General features: G+C 38.4%; 1 protein-coding gene across 1 annotated transcript; it reads left to right on the plus strand.

Moving 5' to 3' along the window:
• Positions 1-892: 892 nt before the first annotated feature.
• On the plus strand, positions 893-24,096 carry FMO3 (flavin containing dimethylaniline monoxygenase 3). The gene is made up of 9 exons (XM_012765165.3): positions 893-1,065; positions 2,065-2,202; positions 8,053-8,241; positions 11,961-12,123; positions 12,644-12,786; positions 16,120-16,319; positions 19,388-19,743; positions 21,633-21,705; positions 22,500-24,096. Exons 2-9 carry the CDS (start codon positions 2,071-2,073, stop codon positions 22,840-22,842), a joined length of 1,599 nt encoding a protein of 532 aa, XP_012620619.2. The 5' UTR covers positions 893-1,065; positions 2,065-2,070; the 3' UTR covers positions 22,843-24,096.
• The last annotated feature ends 1,563 nt before the right edge of the window (positions 24,097-25,659 follow it).

Raw genomic sequence — 25,659 nt, forward strand, 5'->3', positions numbered from 1 at the left:
CGGTTCAGAAATGAAAATTCCTATCTCCAAAAGACATGAAGGGTCAATTCCTCAAGAATTACATATATACCAGTTTATGCTAAATATCACCTGCTTAATGAAAGGACTAAATGGTTAATATGGGTGAGATGTCATAATTTTAACTGATATAGGAATATGGTTGATTGCTAAACAATTTTTAGAAGTTTCACTATATTTCATGACTGAGAGCTAGGCACAGTTTATTTAGTCTTACTGCCAACATAATTTTATCTGGTAATTTTTTTTACTTGTAAAAATTAACTGGCTACATGTGTTATTTTGTTACATGCATCAATTGCATGGTGATCAAGTCAGGGCTTTTGGGATATCCATGACACAAATAACATACATTGTACCTATTAAGTAATTTTTCATCATCCACCCTTCTTCCCCCTAGTGCTATTAACTGCATCTGCTATCTGGAACTAAGGGATCAATTTATGGAATTTGATCTTTTCCAAGATCACATACTGTCCCCAGGAACAAAGAAATGCAAACTTGAGAAACACAGGCCTTTGACCTCAAATATCAAAAGAGAGGACATAAAAAGAGAGAGTATTGAAAAGCCATCATTGCTGGTGGGCTATCTCAATTAAATAGCTAATTTGCTAGTGTTTGGAGAACTACTAAGAGGTATCCACAAAAGAAGTAGGAATGAGAAAAATAAGGTAAATTTTGAAATAACTCATGATGAAATGCAATAGAAAACCCCAAAATCACTTGGGAGAAACTACCTGAATCCCAGGGCCACGGGTCCAGGAGTGTGACGAGTAGATTGTGTTTACCAAAACCAACAGAAAAGCAGAAACTGGACAGCCACAGAGACTGGCCAGATTCTCCCCACCCAATGCCAATCACGATCACGGGGACGTGGTGTGAGCTCACCTGGTAGAAGACCAAGAAATGACTACCTCTTTAAGAGAAGCTCTTCCCACTTTCCAATAATCCCCAAGAGTGTGGGCTCAGAAAGTATTTTCTCTTTCAAACTGCCCAGACAACTTGAACAAGACTTAGGCATACAGAAGAAAAGAAGACAAAGATAAGGTAAAAAACAGAAAAAAGTTGATATTATAAAGGGCTGAGAGAGAGGAGAGTGGGATTGGTAAAAGAAGAAGGAACATGCTATAGTTCTGTAGCAAATATAGAATGAGAATGACGTAAAATGCAGGCAGTTTCTTCATTTGTTTCTGAGAATTGTGGGTCACGATTTTATCATTGAAGTCTATTTCTTTGCATGAGTCTGTGATTTTTGTCTAAAAAGAAAACAATAATGGGAGAAGTAGTAGTAGAGCCTAAACATAGTGTCAGGAACAGGAAAAGGCTAGGAAATGTAATTTTCTTAGGAGGGAATGGAGATTAGGGGTGGCAGCTAATGGGAAGACGTTGTTTTTAGTTAAAGACTTGCCTTTTCTATTTAACTGAGAGGAATATTACTAGTGAGAGAAAGAGGGTGACTACATGACATGCTGAAATACAGACATCCCCAGATCTTGTTCCTTATCAAATCTTGTGTCAGAGCAGAAAGAAGACAGAGATATATGTCTGTGTGTGCACATATATACACATACATGTTTGCTTTTTCACTCACATGTCCATACATATGTATATGTTTGGGTCGTTGGATCTGTGTATACACATTTTAGTTGCAAATCTCCTTTTCTTTCTCCTGCTCACTCTCTTTGGCAGAGAAAGAAAAGCACAAAAGGTCCAAGGCAAGGAAGATGAATATATATGCTGATCATTGGACTCTTAATTTTGGAGAGCTAGATGAAAAAAATAGTGCTTCTTTTTTCAGAAAAAAAAATCTCTTTAGAAATTTGAGAGAAATGCAAAATGTAGTTAGATTACTAGAAGAAATGCCAAACATTTTTTTTCCTTGGGTGCAAAGTGAAGTTTCTTATTAAGCCAAAGACTGAAACCAAAATTAACAAATAGATAGATAGATAGATAGATAGATAGATAGATAGATAGATAGATAGATAGATAGATAGATAGGTTTTCAGCCCTCCTATTGCTGGAATTGTTCTCTGGGCTTTTGCACAGGTGACCATGGGGAAGAGAGTGGCCATCATTGGAGCTGGTGTCAGTGGCTTGGCCTCCATCAGGAGCTGTCTGGAAGAGGGGCTGGAGCCTACCTGCTTTGAGAGGAGCGATGACATCGGGGGCCTGTGGAAATTCTCAGTGAGTAGGGCATCGTTGCAATATACGGAAGTGAGTTGGGACATGCACAGAAACATGCTGCTTGAGCACAGGCTTCCAAACCTGTTACCATGGCAGCTATTGTCCCTATTAGGCTTGGAATCCACATCAGGGGCAGGCGGGAAAGTATCCTCCTTGAAAGTCAGAAGTGAATTACACAATAGGCTTCGCACCCTCTGCGTACAGAGTTCACCCACGACAAATCATTAATGAGGGCCGCTTGGGCATAAAATCTTTGGCAAATAGTGATTAGGTTTATGCAGTTAGAATTAAATGAGTTATTCATTTAAAACTTCAGTGGCTTTTCCCATTTTTTTGTTGAGGTTACCTTAGTGTTTTGTTGAGGCCTTCTTAGTGATTGAACCACAGAGTTTAAAGTTTCAGGGGGTAACTTTGGTTGTGTGAAACCACATAATTGATACAGCTGCCAACGGAACCAAGAATAGAATATAGTGCTTCCTAGTTCTTCAATTCCCTTTTGTTTCTGTGCACTTATAATAAAGACTCTATCCTCAAACACACATATATGCACTCATTCAACCACTTCCTGTGTTGCCTGACAACAGTGGAATGGAAGCTTCCCTGTGCCCTCCACTGCATCAGCGTTTCTAAACTTAGGAACATTGCCGGCCTAGCCTGCCCCATCTGTCTTATTTTTCTTCTGATAAGCCCACTAATATATGTAAATTAAGGAAGCCCCTCTAAAAAGGCATGCTTTTAAGCCACTATGTCGTCCTCAAATACAAAATCAGTATTATATTATATACCTCAATAAAATGGTTATTTTTAATGAAACAATATCTGTAAAGCTCTTTACATACTATATAGACATGAGATATTATTCTTATTAACATAGGGATTCTGTGCACTGTAAAGAACTCTGGAAACCACCTGGCATCTTGTACGATGTTGTGGAGCCTTGATTACATTACTGGAATGGCTGGCAGGGCTTCAACTTTGCATAGTGATGACTCTTAGGTCTATTTTATTGAGCACTTCCTAACTGTCAAATGATTTCCCATTTATTTCTAGCTTTATAATAATCCTAGAAGCTAGGTATGATTATTTTTCTTTTACAAATTAATCTGAAGCTTAAAAAGGAAAGAAAAAAAAATCACACAGCTGGTAAACGGCGAAGAGAAGACTCCAATTCCAGATTGCCTTTCCCTCCAGCCTACATTCTTTATCCCTCTGCAAATTGCTAGGTGCCACTCCACCAAGTGACCTCTTGGCCTGGCCACATTTTCTATGCAGTGCTCTTAAAGCCTCATATTCAAATTTACTTTGTAAAACTTTGGGAAATACAGCAAAAGGCTTTGCTGCTGTCTCACTGCTCAAGGAAGACTTTGAACCTGGTATTGTAGGTTAATAAAACTATTATTCAACTGCAAACATGTGCTACTCTTCAAGAAAATGAAAGGATAGCCCAAAGGGTAGCAACTCAGGCCCAGGAGGCAGGGGCTTGAGGGCACAAAGGATTATTCACAGGCCTTGAAACCTAATGTAGTTTGTTCTGCTGGGCTTCAAAATTGCTTGGGATTGGTGATTCCTTCCTTTCTTCTTTTTTCTCCCTTTTGGAATAGGAATGTCATTCATGCTCTTCCCCCATTGTATTTTGGAAAAAGGTAACTTGTTTTCTAGTTTCTCAGATCCACAGATGGAAAAGAACTTTGCCCCATGATGGTTCATGCCCACAATTTCACCCATACCTTGTTTAGATTATTTAGATGATGAGATTTGGGATTTATGAGCTGATAATACACCGGTGAGAGTTGGAATTTGATTTCATGCTGCAATAGGTGGAGACTTTGAAGATGTTGGGATAGGGTGCATATATTTTACATGTGGGATGGATGTGAATCTTTGGGGGCCAGTGGGCTGAACAACAGAATAATGGACAAATATAGAGCATCCTAATTTCTGGGACCTGTAAAGGTTACCTTATCAGGAAAAAGGACATTTTCAAATACAATTAAGTTAAAAATCTTGAGACAGAGAGATTTTCCTGTGTGATTTGGTGAGCCCCAAATGCCATAACATGTGTCCTTCTAAAGAGGAAGTAGAGAGATTTAACACAGAAAGACAGAAGAGAGATGGTGATGTGATGACCTCAGAAGAAAGACATCTTAAGATGCTGTGCTCCGACCTTGAAGTTGGACAAAGGAGCCACAATCTAAGGAATATAGGTGGCCTCTTGGCATTGAAAACGCCAAGGAATGCTGGCATGCACCGTACGCTGGAAGAGGAAGGGATTAAATCTCTTCTAGAGCCTTCATAGCCCTGCCAACTCCCTGTTTGCAGCCCAGTGATGCTGATTTTCATCCGCCAGCCTCCATAACTGTGAAAGAATAAATCCCTATTTTTTTTTTTTTTTTAAACAGTCTCAGGCTATTGCCTGGGCCAGAGTGCCGTGGCGTCAGCCTAGCTCACAGCAACCTCAAATTCCTGGGCTCAAGCGATCCTTCTACCTCAGCTTCCTGAGTAGCTGGGACTACAAGCATGTGCCACCATGCCCAGCTAATTTTTTCTATATATTTTTAGTTGTCCAGATAATTTCTTTCCATTTTTAGTAGAGACGGGGTCTTGCTCTTGCTCAGGCTGGTCTTGAACTCCTGAGCTCAAATGATCCATTCACCTCGGCCTCCCAGAGTGCTAGGATTACAGGCGTGATCCAATCTCTATTCTTTTAAGCCATCAAAGTTTGTGGTGATTTCTTACAGCAGCCACAAGAAACTAATATCCCTGGTTATTGAGAGGTTGCCACTGTGAGGGGACTTATAGATTGAGAATGATGTCATAAACAGCAGGGTTTCTCAAACACCCTTAGGAGTCTGTGGCAATGTACTAGTATTCACATTATGAGATTATGTTATGTAGTTGTGCTAATTTTGTACTTCCATGACTTTTCATTTCTAAAGTCAGCATTTTACATTCTTTTATGTTTTCTTTTAGAGGGATCCAATCATTCGTCAAGTGTGAAAAACATGAAGAGTGCAGCTAGTTTATACTTTTGAAGCTGTCTCCTATAGCACTTCCCTAAGTCCTTCTAGTGCCGACTTCTAACCTTGATCAAGAGTCAGAATAACATATTTCTCTCACTTTCTTTGATCACAGAGACAATAAAATAATTTGTGACTGGGCCACAGGTCTAGGTGAAATTTTTTTCTTTCTCAAGAGCTCCCCAGACAATAAATCAGGAAATTTTTTGAATTTCAGCATGAGGTTTTCATGAATAGAAGTTTGTTTTTTTCTGAGCATACAACACTTTATTAACTCTCCCTCTGGTTTTTTTCCTAGACAGTATATCAACGTGTTCTTTAATGTTCCCTCTCTCCTTATGCTGGTTATTTTCTCTATCAAACTGCTCAACTCACCACTAGCTACAAATTCCTTTACTTTCCCGCCCCACATACATATTAACAGGGCCAACAGAACACATGAGCAGCAGAAAACTCATGCCCTAGATCAAGATCACATCGTTTTCTGAAATGAGCATGGCGAAAACTTGATTAACTGTTTGTTAATAGTTACTTGTCTATAACCAGTCTGCAGCCATATTGGCTTTTGACATGATTGTACTGTTACAATAATATACTAAAAATTCATATTCTGGGGACCCTGACAACTTTGAGTTATGTGAACGCTAATCAGAAATGTCCCATATTCAATGCTTCCATTATGAACTAGCAACTGTACATAGAGATCTACAATTTGACCTTTCATCATGAAACTTCAGGCCAAAATTTAGACTTATTAATTTATTGTTTGAGAGCTCCTGAGAAAGAAAGTCATTCCACCTAGACCTGTGGCCTACTCATAATGAGCCTTGGGGTTCAAGAGAGTTAAACTAAGATTCCACCTTTTCCTAATCATGCTCCTAACAGTATTTTCCTTTAACTTGATGCCTTTTACTCACTTCGACAGCTTGCTTTGCAGAGCTCACAGCTGTAACAAATGTGTTCTGTGATGAGCTCTTCTGCAGTAACGCTAGTTTGTTGGTCATTAGCTGCTATTTGTGTAACTCTGGACTGCGACTATCAACTTGGCTGCACTTTAGAATTCCCTGAAGAGCTGTTAAAACTCCCAGCCAATTAAATCAAATTTTCTCAGAGGGGGCCACACGTCTCTTGTTTTCTTTTAAAGCTCCGCAGTTTATTCCAGTGTGTGGCCAAGGTTGAGAACCACAACACAATGTCACAATCTTCTTATTGCTGATCATTCTTTCTTCAATGTTCTTTTTCTTCCTTCGTCATCACTTAATAGCTCCTCTAAAGTTTTATTATCATAGTTCTATAGCTTCTCAGAGTTCGTATAGCCAATTCAGATAGTTTTACATAGCTGAAAGTTAAATCTTTATTACCTACATAAATGCTCAAAAGGCATGCAATGCCTATAAATTCTAGATGTTAGGTTCATCATAGTTAACACATTATTATTTTTTATTTCAAAATATTAAGGGGGTACAAATGTTTTATGTTACACGAGTTGCTTTTGTAATGTCTGAGTCCTGGTTACAACTGTGCCCATCACACAAATAGTGTTCATTGTACCCATTAGGTAAGTTTGGGCCCCTTCCTTCCTACCCCCTCCTCCATGCTTGATTTCCACTGAGTTTTACTTCCTTCTGTGCATATATGTGCTCGTCAGTCAGTTTCAGTTTAATAGTGAGCGTATGTGGTATTTGTATATCCATTCTTGAGATACTTCACTTAGGAAAATGGTCTCCAGTTCTATCCAGATGTTTGCAAAAGGTATTAATTCACCTTTTTTTAATGGTTGAGTAGCACTCATGGTGTACATATACCACGTTTTATTAATCCACTCATAAATTGATGGCCACTTGGGTTGATTCCACATCTTCACAATTGTGAATTGTGCTACAATAAACATTTGAGTGCATGCGTCTTTTTGATGAAAAGCCTTCTTTTCTTTTATGTAGACACCTAATGGGATTGCAGGATTGAATGGTAGGTCTATTTTTAGTTTTTGAGTGATCTCAAACTATTTTCCATAGGGGTTGTACTAATTATTTTATACAGTGTAGAAATTCTAAGCTTAATTTTAAAAGATTAAGTTTTAAAATGCTCATATTTACAAATGTTATTAACAGCCATCTGTCATTGTTTGTTTTTATAAATTGACCATTAGATGCTCATGCTCATAAGTTGACACATTAAAATCATTCAAAGATAAATTTTGGGAAATATCTGGCACCATATTTAATGGCTCAAGAAAAAAAGGATTCTAATTACATATTCCTAAAAAAATAATGATATTCAAAATTTGTTTCCCTTAGAAAACATATTAAGAAGAATATATTCTTCCATATTCTAAGTTCCCTTGATTAGCATTAATTGTTTAAGTAAAGTTAACTTGTATGTCATATTACTGAATTTACTTGTGGATAAAGGCCAACTCAAATGAGTATACAGTTGGCCCTCTTCATTTATGGTGCCACATCTGAGGATTCAACCAATCACAGATAGAAAATATTTGGGAAAAAACACAATAAAAATAACAATACAATAAAAATATTACAAATTTTAGAAACAATACAACTACTTATTTAGCATTTATATTGCATTATGTATACTAATAAGTAACCTAGAGATGGTTTAAAGTATATAGGAGGTTGTGTATAGGTTATATGCAAATTATACAAGCCATTTTATATAAGAGATTTGAGTACCCCAGATATTGTTGTCCACAGGGGTTCTGGAACCAATCCCCTGTGGATACTAAGGAATGACAGTAATTACTTAGGACTGGCCCCGAACATGATCAGTACCCTTTTTTACCATTTCTCCTTCATTTGAAACTATACATTCACAGGACCATGCAGAAGAGGGCAGAGCTAGCATTTACCAGTCGGTCTTCACCAACTCTTCCAAGGAGATGATGTGTTTCCCAGACTTCCCATATCCTGATGACTTTCCCAACTTTATGCACAACAGCAAGATCCAGGAATATATTATTGCATTTGCCAAAGAAAAGAACCTCCTGAAATACATACAATTTAAGGTAAGATGCTGTCAACAAACTAACTGTTGGCATAACAATGAAGTCCACGTCTATTGTTGGATTTTCATTTGTTTCTTTTCACTATCCCTTTCTTATTTGTCAACATTTTTAACAGTGTGACCTCTCTAACTCTAGATTTAGAGAATATATTAATATCTTCTTCTCAAGAATATGTGGGAAATTCATAAAATTTGACCACAGAGGGTTCTTAGACTAAAATTCCACTAACTTAGAAATCAATAACAAAACAAAAAAATGCGTAAAATAGCCATGAATTTGGCAATTAAAAATTCTTTTTTTCTAAATAACATATAGGTCAAAGAAGAAATTTCAATGAGAATTTAAAAGTATTTATAAATGATAATAATGTAGCTTCTGTATATTAGTATCAATATTTGTAGGAAGCATAGAGAGCTATATTTTCATGACAATTTTAAACATAAATGCTTATATTAGAAAGTAAAAAAGACCTAAAAACTAATAAGGTAAGGAAATTTAAGAAATTAGTAATTGTGGGGGTAGGGGAACAAGAGCATTATTTGAAACCTTAAAATTTGTACCCGGCCGGGCGCTGTGGCTCACGCCTGTAATCCTAGCTCTTGGGAGGCCGAGGTGCGGATTGCTCAAGGTCAGGAGTTCAAAACCAGCCTGAGCAAGAGTGAGACCCCGTCTCTACTATAAATAGAAAGAAATTAATTGGCCAACTGATATATATATAAAAAATTAGCCGGGCATGGTGGCACATGCCTGTAGTCCCAGCTACTCGGGAGGCTGAGGCAGAAGGATCACTCGAGCCCAGGAGTTTGAGGTTGCTGTGAGCTAGGCTGACGCCACGGCACTCACTCTAGCCTGGACAACAAAGCGAGACTCTGTCTCAAAAAAAAAAAAAAAAAAAAAAAATTTGTACCCCCATAATATGCTGAAATAAAAAAAAAGAAATTAGTAAAAGAAAAGCAGAATAAACTCAAAGGACATAGAATGAAGGGGATAATAAAAAGAAATTATAAAATAGAAAATAAAGCATATTAACAAAATTTAAAATTTATTCTTGATAAATTTATTTTTTGATAAATTTATTCTTTAATAAAACAAAGAAAACATGAATAGCTGGCAATTTAAGAAAAAAATTAGCAAAGGCACAAATAAATAATATTGAAAATTAAAAGGTAAACAAAATAGATGCAGATGAAATAGTATAAAAGTGTTTGCCAGATAATATTTTACATTGGTTAAATTTTTTAAATCTTTTTTTTAAATTTACCAAAATTCACTCAGGAAGAAGTAGAAAGCCTGAATAGCCCTTTGATGATCTATAGTTCCTTTGACCTAGAAATTAAAAATCCTCCCATAGATTGTCATGTTTGAAGCTCTGACTCGAGGTGGGGGGAGGGGGCATGAGCAATATATGTAACCTTAACATTTGTACCCCCATAATATGCTAAAAATAAAAATAAATAAATAAATAAATAAAAATAAAAATCCTCCCATAAAGAAAATAAACAGTTCCACAGGAGAGTACTTTCAAATTTGCAATGAACAAATTATTTCAATATTTTATAAACTCTTTCAGAGATTAGAAAAGGAAGTGTGATTCCCAAACTAATTCTATGACATTATAACCTTGATATCAAAAGCAGATAGGATAATATGAATTAGGAAAATTACAAGCCAATCTCCTTCATGAAAATTCATGCAAAAATTCTCCCAAAACAAAACCAACAAAGTGTTTTTTTGTTTTTTTGTGGTTTTTTTTTATTTCAGCATATTATGGGGGTACAGATTTTAAGGTTTCAATAAATGCCCTTTCCCCCCTCCCCCCACACGTCTGATTCTCCAGCGTGACCATCCCTCAGATGGTGCACATCTCACTCATTATGTATGTATATGCCCGTCAACTGTCTTTATTGAGTCGAGTTTGCTTGAAGGATATGAAAATATTTTAATATCAAATATAAATCTATAATTTACTACAAAAAATCTGTTACAGGCAGAAAATCATGTTTATTTAACAAATTCAGAAAAGATATTAACTGAAATTTAGTACTCATTTGTGCTTGAAAGAAACAAAAAAGGAAAATTCTCACCAAACTAAGATTAGAAGGGACTTTTCTTGAATCATCAAAACATACACAAGCATTATCTTAAATCTGCACTGTTCAAAATGGTACCTCTAAGTCACAAAACTGAGATGTGCTACACATATAAAATACAGACTGGATTTTATTTTGATTAAATATTAAAACTTAAATATATCAGATAAAATTGGATTAAATTATACATTGTTTCACTTTTGAATTTGACTACTAGAAATTTTAAAATTACATACGTTGCTCATATTATATTGCTATCAGACAATGCTGTGCTAAATAGTGAAAAGTTAGAAGCATTCCCTTTATTTTTTTTTATTTTTTTTTTAATTTTTTTTATATATATATCAGTTGGCCAATTAATTTCTTTCTATTTATAGTAGAGACGGGGTCTCACTCTTGCTCAGGCTGGTTTTGAACTCCTGACCTTGAGCAATCCGCCCGCCTCGGCCTCCCAAGAGCTAGGATTACAGGCGTGAGCCACAGCGCCCGGCCAGAAGCATTCCCTTTAAAGTCCAGAACAAAATAAAGATTCCTTATTATTGCAATTTATTTTCAATAATCGTAAGAAATTTAAGAAACACTAAGTAAAGAAAATAAAGGAAATAATAGCTTGAAAAAAGAAAGACATCATTATTATAGAGAATATGATTGCCTATCTACTAAACCCAAAAGAATCTACAAATTATTAGAATTAATAACAATAAAAAAATTAGGCGAGGTGGTGTTATGCAAAAACAATATATAAAAATCAATTAAATTTCTGTAAACCAGCCACAAACAGAAACTATAATCTAAAAAAGATGTCATTTGCAATAGCATAACTAAATAATATCAGTTATTCTAAATAAATGATGTGCAAAATCCTATTAATTCATAAGAGCTCATTTATTATTATATTTCATAAGTATCAAAAATGTTACATGTGTGTTTATAGTCACCAATATGTATGAAATACTATATAATAAAATTTTAAGAACAATTAATACCAAATAGAGGTTCTTTTTCCAATATAACCAGAAGAAATAAAAGATTTTTTTTTAAAAGAGGAAGCACACTAACAGGCAGACGTTTCGCTGTGAATAAATATTTATTGATAATCTAGTCAAGAGCTACTCAGGGTATAGTCAAGTAGCATCAACATCACCTGAGAGTGTGTTAGAAACTTAAGTTTTCATGCTCTGCTGCTCACCTACTGAACTGAATCATCTGGGAATGTGACCCAGGAATCTGTATTTTAACAAGCTTTCTAGATGGTTCTTATACACACTAAAGCTTGAGGAAAACATTCATCCTAACTATAGAGGATATCTTTTATCTTAACACAACAATAATATTAAAAAAAGAAATAGCTAGAGAGGTGTTACAAAGTGATTGTTACAAAAATTATTGATCGCCAATTACTATACATGGTGCACGCCTCTTGTACACTATAATTAAATTCACTGTCATGTCTCCTAGACATGTCACTCTTGTACTGCAGAAAACACTGGTCATGCACAAAAAACCATGCAGGGATGTGTGTGTGTGTGCGTGTGTGTGTGTATTTAGTGTTTTGATTTATTTTGAGGGACTTTGAAATTCATAATATGTGCCTTCACAAAAGAAGGTTTCTTTCTATATTTCTTTTAGACCCTTGTGTCCCGTGTAAATAAGTGCCCGAATTTCTCAATTACTGGCCAATGGGAGGTTATCACTGAAAAAGATGGCAAAAAAGAATCAGCTATCTTTGATGCTGTGATGATTTGTTCTGGACATCATGTGTACCCCAACATACCAAAAGAGTCCTTTCCAGGTAAGGCCAAAATGCTGAAATTCAAACTGCCATCTATACATCTGGTAAGAATGAATTATTATTATTATTTTTTTTTTTTTGAGACAGAGTCTCACTCTGTTGCCTGGGCTAAAATGCTGTGGCGTCAGCCTAGCTCACAGCAACCTCAAACTCCTGGGCTCAAGCGATCCTCCTGCCTCAGCCTCCCGAGTAGCTGGGACTACAGGCATGCGCCACCATGCCTGGCTGATTTTTTTTCTATATGTATTTAGTTGGCCAATTAATTTCTTCTATGTTTAGTAGAGACGAGGTCTTGCTCTTGCTCAGGTTGGTCATGAATACCTTAATAATGTTATTTTTTTCCTCTCAAAGTACAAACAGGTTAAATTTAAATATACTTCTTCTAAATCTAACGTACTTGGAGTGTTAAAATTCCATATTATTGTGAGTACATCCACTCACAAGGTCACTTCTGTGAAAGTAGTTTGGTGTTTTTTAAAGGAAATCAGACTGATTCATGTGTTTCCCATTTTCCACTCAGGACTAAAACGTTTTAAAGGCAAATGCCTCCACAGCAGGGACTATAAGGAGCCGGGCGCGTTCAAGGGAAAGCGAGTCCTGGTGGTTGGCCTGGGGAACTCGGGCTGTGACATCGCCACGGAACTCAGCCACACAGCTCGCCAGGTACCGCTTCCCTGTTCCTGGGGCACTGTCCCTGCAGAGACAGAGACGGTCACTGCCATCTGGAAGGGGTGATGTGGAATAAGGTGGGCGGAGGGCATCTGCTGTGAAAGCTAAGTGCTATTTCGTGTAGCCGAGCTTCCCTAGGCAACAGGTAAGGTTTTTGTTGTTGTTGTTGTTGTTGTTGTTGTTGTTTGTTTCAGCATATTATGGGGGTACAAATGTTGAGGTTACGTGTGTTGCCTTCCTCCTCCCCACAGTCAGAGCTTCAAGCGTGTCCATCCCCCAGATGGTGCACATGGCACTCAATATGTATGTATATGCCCACCCCATCCCTCCCTCCCACCTGCCCCTGTCCGATAAATGTTATTCCTACCGTGTTTCCCCCAAAATAAAACAGGGTCTTATATTTATTTTTCCTCAAGAAGACACCCTAGGGCTTATTTTCAGGGGATGTGTTATTTTCCCCTCAAAGCTTCAACTCGCAGCACACACAGGATGGCCGGGACCTGACAGGGGGAGCCGACCTTGTTGGTGGGGCTGCCCGCCTTTCCGGTCACCTCTGGGGTAGTAGCTGTCAAGATGGGGCAGATGAGAAGGGCTGCTCATCTTTACCACTCTGCCACAAAAATGCATGGGTTGTGCAGATGCACTGAGTAGCCACGCCCATCACTAGGTCTTATTTTCGGGGTAGGGCTTCTATTGCGCAAATGCTTAGAAATCCGCTAGGGCTTATTTTATGGGTAGGTCTTATTTTTGGGGAAACAAGTATACACGTAATGAGTGCAAGGTGCACCATCTGGGGGAAGGACACACTTAAACCTCTGACTGCAGGGGGAGGGGAGGAAGGCAACACACATAACCTAAACATTTGTACCCCCATAATATCCAGAAATAAAAAATAAATAAATAAATAAATAGAGAAAGGCAGAACATTGGAAAGGAGTGATGTTGTCATACAACAGTCTCAAGACATATGATGCCTATAATGTGTCTGATCTAAAACCAGTGCAGATTTAGGTTTAAGGTTATGACTCTGAGACTCCTGGGCAACTTCTTCATTCCCTTGAATTTCAGGTTTCTCTATGGTAAAACACATAAAAAAATGTATCTACATTTTGGACTTGTTAGAGATTTAATGATTGGAACATGATTTAAGTAATATAGAGTGATTCATTTATTCATTTACTTATTCATTCATCCATGCATTCATTCCATGGCTATTTATTGAGAGCCTACTACATACCAGGCACTGGCTTGGGTGCTGGAGAGAGAGTGGTGAATGGAACAGACATGATTCCTGCCCTGGAACTAGAACTGCCACTGGGACAAAGGATAAACAAGTGATTCAGGCACTAAATGCTATGATTCCAGACCCGGGGGTCTCACAAAGGAAGTAGAACTGAACCAGTCCTTGAAGGATAAATATAGATCATATGATTGAAGAGGTGACAGAGACTGGTCATGGAAGGGAAAATGGTATGAGCAAAGATTTGAAGACAGGAATGAGCCCTGCATATCTGATTATTGTAGATTCATCTTGCTGAAATAGAGTTTCTTAATATTAACAATTCATATGATATATTATGGTACTCAAATACCTGCATATACATGAGCTCCTCTGATTTGGGGAAGAAGGTAGTAGAGTTTTATTATGACCATTTTACAGAAAAAGATAACTGAGGACCAGGAATGTCAATTGTCTTCTTGTAAGTCATAGAGTAAATTAATATTTGAACCACCAAAGTGTTATAGGACTAAAAGCTAAGCCTTGTGATTCTAAGGAACAGAGAAGTTACAGGAATTAAAACAGGAAGGAAAGATTGGAGTCAGGTTATGTCATATATTTTAAAGACATGAATGACAGGCTGAAAAATTTGGATTTCTCCATAAATAAAAGTAAATCATTTCAGTTTCTCAAACTGAAGAAAGATATGATGAAACCATAGTTTTAAGAAATTTGTATTTGTGTATGTGAAAAACTAGAGGGAAGAAAGATCAATTTTGGAGACTCTCAATTGATTTTTCAATCTCCTCTTGGTCTAGCTTCTCTTATAAGAAATGCCTTGAAGTGACATTTTGTTTAAAAATTACCTTTATTTTTTTTTATTTTTTTTTTTTTTTGAGACAGAGTCTCGCTTTGTTGCCCAGGCTAGAGTGAGTGCCGTGGCGTCAGCCTAGCTCACAGCAACCTCAAACTCCTGGGCTCGAGTGATCCTTCTCTGCCTCAGCCTCCCGGGTAGCTGGGACTACAGGCATGTGCCACCATGCCCGGCTAATTTTTTATATATATATCAGTTGGCCAATTAATTTCTTTCTATTTATAGTAGAGACGGGGTCTCGCTCTTGCTCAGGCTGGTTTTGAACTCCTGACCTTGAGCAATCCGCCCGCCTCGGCCTCCCAAGAGCTAGGATTACAGGCGTGAGCCACAGCGCCCGGCCTAAAAATTACCTTTAAAAGAAAAGAAAAAGAAAGTCTGAAAAACTGCATTGTTAGAGATTAACAAAACAGAATGGGGAAGGAAGGGAAACTGACATTTACTGCACACATACTGCATGCCAGGTAATGTTAGCCATCTTGCATAGGTTATCACATGGACTTAATTCTCACACAAATTTGATGAGGTGTGTTCTGATTCTCTCCATTTTAGGAATGAGAAAATCAGATTAGAGAAGTTAAACTTTTCCCCAAGTCACATCATTAGTAAATAGGAGAACTAGGATTTGAGTCTATGGTTTTCTGATTCCAAATTTCATGCTTTCTTGCTGGCAGGCATTTTAGTACCAAATGCCTATTTTGAGATCACGATTGCTTGTTTGTAGACGGCAATAGTCAGATAAGCACTAGGGTAAATATGACTGGAATTCAGCTATTGGTCACCTATGCCAGAGAAGATTTGATGAAAATATAGACATTTCCCTACAACGGTATGACAGGGTGGCCGACCCTGAATGTAGATTAGAGTCAGGAAGTTTGTTTGGGAGTGTTTTCAGGATCAATACCTCTGCAGGAAGGAAAGGAAGCTTCCTTCCTTCACCTTGCTCTGAAGCTGGGCGACCCTTTGGCATTGTCCCAAATCGGGATGAGGCATGGACCTTTACATGTCTGCGTCAACAGGTCACCAGAGCAGGAAACTCAGACAGCATAAGACCTTGGGTGAGGACCCTCTCTTCAGCCAAAACAACTCCCAAAGAAAGCCGACAGATGAGGGTGGCTTCTGGCACACTCTCAACAGCTGGGCCAATAAGTCCATTCCTCAAGGGGCATCTGGGGAGTGTACCACAGTGTCTGCTACAAACGTCACTATGTTCACGGTTGAACTGGTGTTTTGTAAGGTCATCATCAGCTCCAGAAGTGGCTCCTGGGTGATGAGCCGGGTGTGGGACGATGGCTACCCTTGGGACATGATGATTGTCACTCGATTCAAAACCTTGCTCAAGAACAACTTACCGACAGCCATCTCGAACTGGTTGTACGTGAAGCAGATGAATGCAAGATTCAAGCACGAGAACTATGGCTTGATGCCTTTAAATGGGTAATGCCGAGTTGAATGTGATATGCTTGCTGGCTTTTGTTTCTGTGTCAACAACCTTTAATGTGTGTCGTAACCCCAAACAAATCAAAACATTAGTGGAGTAATTACAGTTCACATCTCAAAGGATGAAAAATTAGGAGTGATTTCCTATTTTGCAAGCCTTCTTACTAGATTAACACAGCTGGAACATTATATAATGCCTCAGGAATTAGTCACTAGAATAATGATAATCATAGTCAACATGTTTGAAGCACTTAATATGTGTCAGAGCCCTAGCAAGGTTTTCAAAGGCTCTAATATATGTTATCTCATTTTATCCTCACAATAATTGTGAGGAGGGCTCTATTAATATCCCCTGTTTAGAGATGAGGAAACTGAGGGTTCAGTGTAGTTAATAGCATTACCACAGTCCCACAGTCAGGTAACAGAAACTGTATTCAAAACCAACCCAGATCTGCTGATTTCAGAGCCCCTCCCTCTTAGCCACTTGCCCTATTGCCTCTCACTTAACAGCAAAGTTAAGCAAGGCAAGAGAACTTTCTCTATCCTACACTCTCATCACCCACCCGTGAACGTAGCCCTTCCATTGGGCACATGCATGCCACAATGCTTCCACCTTCATTCTCCTCCTCACCTTCCTCTATAACATCCTCCAAGCCAGTAATATAAGAAATGTCTTTAACATGGAAGAAAAAATCCAAGCTATAAATTCCTGACATCAGCTTGAATTCATTAATTCAACAGATATTTAAAAGTATTTATCTTGTGTCAATTCCTGTGTTAAGCTCTGTGGACACAGCACTGAAAAAAACAGGAAAAATCCCTGTCCTCATGGAGCCCATCTGCTAAGTAGTGGGAAACAGACAAGAAGCAATTAGCAGAAGATCACATGGTGATGTGTGCTGTGAAGAAGACAAAGCAGGCAAGGGTGATGGCAAGTGCATCAGGACAATTTCCAGTAGAGTCCTCAGAGTAGGTCTCAGGAAGAAGGAGAGCCGTGAGGATGTCTCGGGAAGGGGATTCCAGATAGAGGACACAGCCAGGTCACTGCCTTTGGGTATGGCTGGCGTGTTCCACAAACAGCAATGGGCTTCTCTTCCTGGAGAAAAGAGGATGAGAGGAGAGTACCAGGAGATAAAACCAGAGAAATAAAAATAGCCAGATGGGGTTGGGCCTTACAGACCATCATAAGGACTCTGGCTTTTCCTCTGATAGCAATGAGCAGTCATAGCAGGCATCTGAGCAAAGCAGTGACAAGACCTAAGTTAACATTGAAGAGGTCACTCTGGCCGCTGTGCTCATCGTACAATGTAGAGGAGTAAGTAGGGCAAGGAAGGAAGTAACGGGACCAGTTAAGAAGCTATTGTCCAGAACCCAGGTGGGAGGGGATGGTGGTCTGAACTAGGATCATAGAGTGAGTGTCAGCGTGGGCAGATTCTGGAGAGAGCTTGAAGGTAGACCCAAACAGGACTTTGTTGGACTGATAAAAAATGTGAGAACAAGAAAGGGGTCAAGGATGTCTTCAAGACTCTAAGCCGAGCAAGGATGGAGTTGACATTTACTGAAATGTGAAAGGCTGCAGGAGAAGCACAAGTTTAGTTTTAGACGTATGAGAGTTCAAATGCCTGTTAGACATTCAGGTAGACGAATGTTGAGCAGCAGAGAGAAACACAATCCGGGGGAGGCTCACACCATATGTAAGATGTTAAGAGTCATTAGAATATAGGTAGTTCTTAAAGAAAAAAAAACTTGATGACATTTCCTAAAGAATGAGTATAGGTGGAGGAGACAAAAGGTCTGGGGGCCATTGTTCAGAGAGAGGAGAGGATATCAGCAGGAGTTAGAGAAAGGATAGCCAGGTAGGAAGGAAAAGAACCAATAGAGAGTGATGACTTGCAAGCCAAATGGGTTTTAAGAAGGAGGAACCCATCAACTGTGTTAAGTGCTACTAATAATTTGAGTAAAATGAGAAACGAGAGTGCACCATTGATCTGGCACACCAGTTCTGGTGGCCTTGACAAGAACAGGTTCAACTGAAAACCTGATGGCAGCAAGTTTAAAATAAGTGGCAGGTAATAAACGCAGTGGAGACCAGGCTCTTTCCAACCAGGATTCCAACGGAGCTCATTCGTTGTCTGGCTCAGTTTCTTCCCTGGTGGAATCTGCCTGTGGCTTTCTCTCTCAGCTTCCACAGCCATACAAGAACAATGCCCTTCCCTCCAACTTTACTCAAGTTCACCTCTAGGTTCAGATTTAACCTCACCCTTTAAAATTATTACTGAATAATAAATAGTCAAAGGCTCTCTTTTTTGAGACTTGCAGTGGCCAAAGCTTCAAACCGCGCCCCCACCCTCTCGTTTCCTGGCCTTGTTTAAATTCCCAGGTGCTCCCTCCCTCGCCTGCCTTGTCCCTTTGTCTGCACAGGGCTCATACCTCACCCCTCTGTAGAGGCCAGCTGTGGCTTTCCCACCTTTGACTTCCTCCCTCCTCATTGATCTTTCTTTACACTGCAATGACCAGCTCGGAGTATACTGGATTAAGAACGGACACTAGCATTTTGAGCAGTATGCACGTGCGACAGACTATGCAAAATTCTTCAAATTCTTTAGCTCTCCTAGTGACCTTGTGAGGTAGGTACCAATGTGATTGTCATTCCAGATGAGAAACCTGAGGCACCAAAAATTTAAGAAACCTTAATCTTATCAAGGTCCACAGTTAATAAGTAGCGAAGAAAAAATACAAATACCCAGGTACTCAGACTTTAGGATTTTTCCTGAAAGAGGCTTTAACAGCGGACTGAGCATGGGTGTTTATTCTGTATTTGGAAAGAGCTCCATGGAAGAGAAGAGAGAGATCACAGAGACTAGAGACAGGACCAGCAAACAGCAGCTTCTCTTACTTTACAATGATGCTTTACATCAGTTTTGTTCTTCAACCCTACTGGCACTACTCCATGGCTCAGAAAAATATCCTCGGTAGTTTTCTCTTTCCTTATCCATTTGCACATGGACCAATAAACAAAAGGGAAATACTTAGAGTTCTAGCGATTGTCTCTATTTTCCACACAGAGTCCTGAGGAAAGAGCCTGTGTTTAATGATGACCTCCCAGCCCGCATCCTGTGTGGCACCGTGTCCATTAAGCCTAACGTGAAGGAGTTCACGGAGACCTCAGCCATTTTTGAGGACGGGACCATGTTTGAGGCCATTGACTGTGTCATTTTTGCAACAGGCTATGAAAGTGCCTACCCCTTCCTTGATGAGTCCATTATCAAAAGCAGAAGCAATGAGGTCACCTTGTTTAAAGGCATCTTCCCCCCTCTACTAGAGAAGTCTACCATGGCAATAATTGGCCTTGTCCAGTCCCTTGGGGCTGCCATCCCCACAGCTGACCTCCAAGCCCGCTGGGCAGCACAAGTAATAAAGGGTAAGTAGAAGAAGAAGTTTATTGATGGGGAAGATGAATGCCAGTGAGAATAACTTTGGGTCTTTGTGAAAATAATTATCTTAATTACAAGGGTACCATACAATTTTCAAGAGTCTATAATTCTATATTCTTTATTGCTATATTTTATAAACAATTGAAAGTATATTATATAAGATTATATATGCAATAGTAGAGGATATTATTAGAGGAGTCTTTTGTGACTTATAACTCCTTAGAGCTGATAATTACCGAAGATCATTTATTAGACTTGAGAACACCAGAGCTCCTGTCTTTAGTGCATGACAACTTTATAAAATTTTGGCTTCAAGACTCAGTTGAATTTCCTTGCTTAAAAGAGTAATAAGAAAAGATGTTTCCAAACCAATATCCAGCCAATTTTACATATCCACCTTTATGGAAAATGTGAGTGCTAGAAAAGCATTGGTATTTCTGCTACTATTTTCTTTCCTACCATTTGTTAGATAAGGACAAACAATGGATCCTTAGAGACAGAAAGTCTCTAGCTATGCTAGATGCTCAGTCTCTAAGATATAAGAATACTGAGTTCCTATGTTTTAAAGAGAAAAGGAAACAACAAACTTGATTGACATTTGGCAAGGAAGGCACAGCATCCTCCAGCAGTAGGTGCTAGGATCAGATTCACACTGAGGCGTGAATACAATTATGGGCAGATGGTGATCATAAGACCAAGTATCCAGGAAGGTGATGGCACGAAATTCTACTCAGACTTCCACTTAGGGTGCATGCCCAGAAAGTCTGGCATTAAGGGAAGGGTGGGGTACTTACTCTCGGTGAGGACAAGAGTTGTAACTTAGGCTCTGAAGATAGGAAACAAAGCAATTGATAGGGAATTGGGGTGCAAGACAGAGGGGAAGTGAAAGACAAGGCAAACAACCTAACTGTGGAGAACCAGAGTACCAGGACAGAGGGGCTAATAACAAGCAACCCCGTGGCAGTACCTGGTGGGGCTATCAAACTCAGTCTCTTTTCTCTCAATCTCTTCTCATGCCCAAGATCAAGACAGGTTTCAAGGTCTAGAACCAGGCCATATCTACAAAAGCAGTTCAAGTAACCCTCCCTATAAAGATAGCCGGAATGGGAAATTAAGCAAGTCTTTGTAGGTCACAATCATATCTGGGCTGGAAGTTCTAATCTCATTCAAGATGATTCCGAGAATGCCAAAGAAATCATCCTAGATTTAAAGTATCTCTGGGCACAAAAGCAAATTTTGGTCTGAGTTTCAGAGAACTCTGTAAACCTATATAAGCCTGAAATCCTGGGGCAGCTTCAACTAAGATCTTGTCTCTGGGGCTCTCTTGTGTCCTTGGTGACTTGTGGGCAGTCCATATCCTCAGTTACATTCAAGATCTGTTGGCTCTTCAGGGAAACACTTGGGGCTTCGGTAAATTCTACATCTTATCTGCTGGAAATACCCTTTTCTGGCCAAAGCAGGATTATATCCTATGAAGTTTTTTTTCCCCTTAAATCTTGATAAATTGATATTCATTTACCTCTGTTTCACTACAATTTATTAGATAACATTCTTAAAATATGACTGAGAGATTAGAATATAATCCATGAAACTGATTTTAAACATCTGGTAACCAGTTTGAGAGCAAAGATGCAATGATATTCAGGCAATGGTTTTAAATTATTGTGAGAAGTATCAGCTCTGAGAAGACTAAGAATGAATTGTGTGTCTCTCAAAATGATTCCCTGTTCATTTGTTTGTGATTTTATTTTGCTGGACAGTGACAAAAAATGGAAATATTAATACGATTCATAATTAATTATTTAAGAACGAGCATTGCAGGCTGGTCCTATGCTAGACTCATTTAACTATTATCATGTCTTTCCCTCTTTTTCAGGAACTTGTACTTTGCCTTCTGAGAAAGATATGATGAATGACATCGATGAAAAAATGGGAAGAAAGCTCAAATGGTAAGAACACCTATTATAATGGGGGTCTAGGATTTCCACGGAAAAGTCAGAATTCGTGAATGCTTGTTTTATTTTTTTTTTTTTTTTTTTTGACATGGCAAGGGAATAGAACGAATGCTTGTTTTAATCTTAAATGATCCTGAATGAAGCCGTTAATATTACAGTTGTGAGCTACATTCTCCATTCAACAGAGAATTAAAGACCTACTTTGTACCTGACATTGTATTAAATCCACTTAAGTGCAAAATAGTGAATAGTGGGACTGAGAATCTACATTATACAGTTTTAGGCCTCCAGGGCTCTTGCAAATACATTACAGAAGGGAGGCCCAGAAAGAACCAGAAATCAAAGGAGTCTGGGAGCACATGGATGTGGACTTCTATTCTCTAGCCCATAAATCCTCCACGATGTAGAGGATACATCAAACAGATGCCTGTAATGAAGACAGCTCAGCAAAATGAGAATGAATCTGGAGAACTGGGCTCTCCATTTCTAGTCCTGTCACTAATTAGCTCAGGCCATGAACTAGTAACTTCACTTGGGCAAAAGACCGTTTATCCATTTGTAAATGGAGATTAAAATAGCTTTCTCAGCTGCCTTGCAGTGTTGAGGAATTTTCAAATGAGACCAATATGAAAATTCTTTGAAAAAACTACAAAGTACAGGATAAGGGAGCGCTATTCTTCTTACTTACAGAAGACATTGACATTGGTAAAAGATGTGAGGCTTTTCCCTGTTCTTGTTTCTACATAGACTTTGGATATCCACAGTGGTGTTTCCTGTCCCACCTCTAGGTTTGGCACCAGCGAGACCATACAGACGGATTATGTTGCTTACATGGATGAACTTGCCTCTTTCATTGGAGCAAAGCTCAACATCCCGTGGCTGTTTCTCACAGATCCCAAATTGGCTGTGGAAGTTTTCTTTGGCCCTTGCAGCCCCTACCAGTTTAGGCTGGTGGGCCCAGGCAAGTGGCCAGGAGCCAGAAATGCCATCCTGACCCAGTGGGACCGGGCTCTGAAACCCATGAAGACACGAGTTGTTGGGAGTCTTCAGAAGCCTTGCTTGTTTTGCAGTTGGTTCAAGCTCCTTGCTATTGCTATTCTGTTAATTGCCATTTTCCTTGTGTTGTTGTAATCATCACTCCCTTTAACCATCATTCCCGTTAATCATCATTTCTGAAAGTTACTGACAGTACCCAGGTGGAAACTTCACCATTTAAAAATTAAGATTTTCACACCTCCTACACCTTTTAAATAAGTCCGTTTAGGAATCATGTCATGATCTAAAAAGTGCATTAATCATACCTCCTCAGGCTCCACTAACACTTCATAATCAGAACTATGTTCTTTATGTCTAACTTAAATTATCTCCTGAAACATGTTGACATAATCTCTTTTGTTCTTTAGAAAATGTTTGAAATCTGTATTTCAAATCTAAATGAAGAGCAAATTAAGCCAAATAATTATAATGTGATATTCCCAAGCCACCTTGGGAATAAACCATTTGCAGGATAAAAGGGAGAGTCTGGCTACTATATTTCATTTTTGTTTTGTGCAGTATGCTCCAAGCAAGACCTTCTCTCCCCTGGCTAAGAAACATAGCACCCAGACCTGGTCTATATTGAAAGTTAACACAAAGTAACTCAATTTATTTATATTCTCAACCAGGAAAAAAATTTTCCAACATTTAAGAGTAAAAAAAAAAATAACAACAATAACAAGTATTATACCAAACATACGTTTTAGCTGAAGGGAAGCCTTTTTAAAAATTAAATATTCAGCCAAAACTGTGACCAAAGCCTAATACTACACTTACAGGTTGAAACTCTGGGGTACCAGAATGAACCTAAAAGTTTATTTTCAAAGTGAACATTATTACCTTTTATTATTAAAAATTTGATTATTATAATTTTTAAATTTTGACATTGTAGAGCAGATAAAACAATCTGTCAGCATCATCAGTCATTAGAAGGCTCCACCGGTTATGCTACATATTTCTCACTACACCTTCACTTCCAACTTCGGTCTGTGGAGCAAATATATGTATTGAGAGAAGGAGATCACATTTTTATCTAATGCTTTCTTCTTTTCTATTGTTTTCCTCCTTTTATTTTTATCTTGGAAGCTGAAATTTATCATGGATCTTGTACACAATTTAAATTTTTTCTTTTCCTATGTATGGTAGCAAAGTAACATTCTGCTTTTAAGATCTTCATACCAGCTGTGAAATATTTCCAAATATTGCCAAGTGAAACAAAACTTTTCTTGAAAACCTATGGTGTAAATGAAATCAAGTAACTAAAAATTATAATAAATACAGCCCATAAGGTTTATTTCATTTAATGATATAAATGCTAGTACACAAATAAAATTGAAGAGTTAATTGTTATAGTCCAATGTCTATGATTCTTTTTTATATGATGCTATGGTTCGAATGTTTGTCCCCTCCAAAATTCATGTTGAAACTCTATCCATAGAGGATGTACTAATTTGCAGTCCCACCAACAATGCATAAGCATTCCTTCCTCTCTGCAACCATGCCAGAATCTTTTCAAAAGAAGATAGACAAATAGCCAATAAACATATGAAAAAAAAGTTCAACATCACTAATCATCAGGGAAATGAAAATTAAAACCACAATGAGATATTACATATCACCTCACTCATGTTAGAATGGCTTTTATTAACACATTTTAATGTACACTTTTATATATTCTTAATATATATTCACTTGAATAAAATTCTTTAATATATTCCTTTTAAAGTCATTTTCATTCAGTAAAATAAATAATATTGTTCATTACTTAATCTCAAATTGTGATATATTCGTTACACAAAATGTGGATGTATCATTTTGTGTAACGAATATATCATTGGATGACATTTGGATGACACCATGTAAATTTACTTTTATAGCTCCTAAGTATTACAGTGCCTTTTACCAAGGAGATTAGTATCAAAATCAACATAACATTATATTGTAGGGGACTGACATATATTTTCCTAGTTTAAGAATTAAAGTAAGTGAGTAATGTACGTGTTCTGTCCAGAGCATTTGAAAGTAATGTGTTCCAGACAGGCTCCCTGTGATAAACAAAGCTGTTGCCTAGAGGCATAACAAAGGACCTAGTTGCAAGTGAGCAAGAGCTTCCCCACCCTACGGCATTGGGGGTCTGGAGGCCACACGATAAACCCCATAAGATGGCCAGTTAGTCAATGATGGGTAAGACCCCTCAAGGGAGGGGTGACCTAAGCCAGGCACAGCCACCAGGGTTCAGCCGAAGATCTTAGGGGGGCACCCTAAGAGAAGCTGGGGATGAGAAATGCCCTCTGTGGCTCACCTTACCCATCCTTGCTAATCTCGGTCCGGTCTGTGATCTATGCCTAGCGCCTAGAGCAGCCACCTGGAAACCTTGAGTCAGGGGATATCTGCTTCCCTAAGGCTAAGTATTCCAGAATTTATGGCCATTGCTGAAATGCCTGGGTGGTTACGTACAAGGAACTAACTTTAATTTTTTTAAGTATAAAAATAAAATGGACCCGGTGTATTAGTACTCGAGTCAACCGTTTGTACGTGTGTCCGCATTTTTCTTTGTGTTCTGCATTTTCGTTTTGTGTTCTGTGTTCAGCCTCCATCCTGTAAGCGGGCCACAACATTATATCAATAATAATATTTATTAATCTTTCAACACGAGATTTGGTGGGGCCAAAGAAACCATATCCAAGTTATAGCACAGTGTTTTCAGCCCCAGAATAATTATCATGCTTTCCAGTCCAAAGTTTCAGTAAAAATGATAAACATAAAGAGCAAATGGAATTTGTGATTTTCACCAACAGTTTTTGAGTGCCTATTCTGAGCTAGAATCTATTCTAAGACCTGAGAAATCAATAGGGAATTAGAAAAAAATAATCCTACCTTAAAGAAGGTTATATTTTATCAGGTGAAAACAAT

This window comes from Microcebus murinus, chromosome 2 (genome assembly GCF_040939455.1).
Source record: "Microcebus murinus isolate Inina chromosome 2, M.murinus_Inina_mat1.0, whole genome shotgun sequence".
Taxonomy (NCBI): Eukaryota; Metazoa; Chordata; class Mammalia; order Primates; family Cheirogaleidae; genus Microcebus; species Microcebus murinus.

What these genes read in the sequence shown, in the direction of transcription:
- FMO3 (XM_012765165.3), top strand. Translation starts at nt 2,071, where the DNA reads ATGGGGAAGAGAGTGGCCATCATTGGAGCTGGTGTCAGTGGCTTGGCC. An exon ending in TCAGCCACACAGCTCGCCAG is followed by an intron (nt 12,787 to 16,119) that starts GTACCGCTTCCC and finishes GTGTTTTGTAAG; the next exon opens with GTCATCATCAGCTCCAGAAG. An exon ending in GGCTTGATGCCTTTAAATGG is followed by an intron (nt 16,320 to 19,387) that starts GTAATGCCGAGT and finishes TTTTCCACACAG; the next exon opens with AGTCCTGAGGAAAGAGCCTG.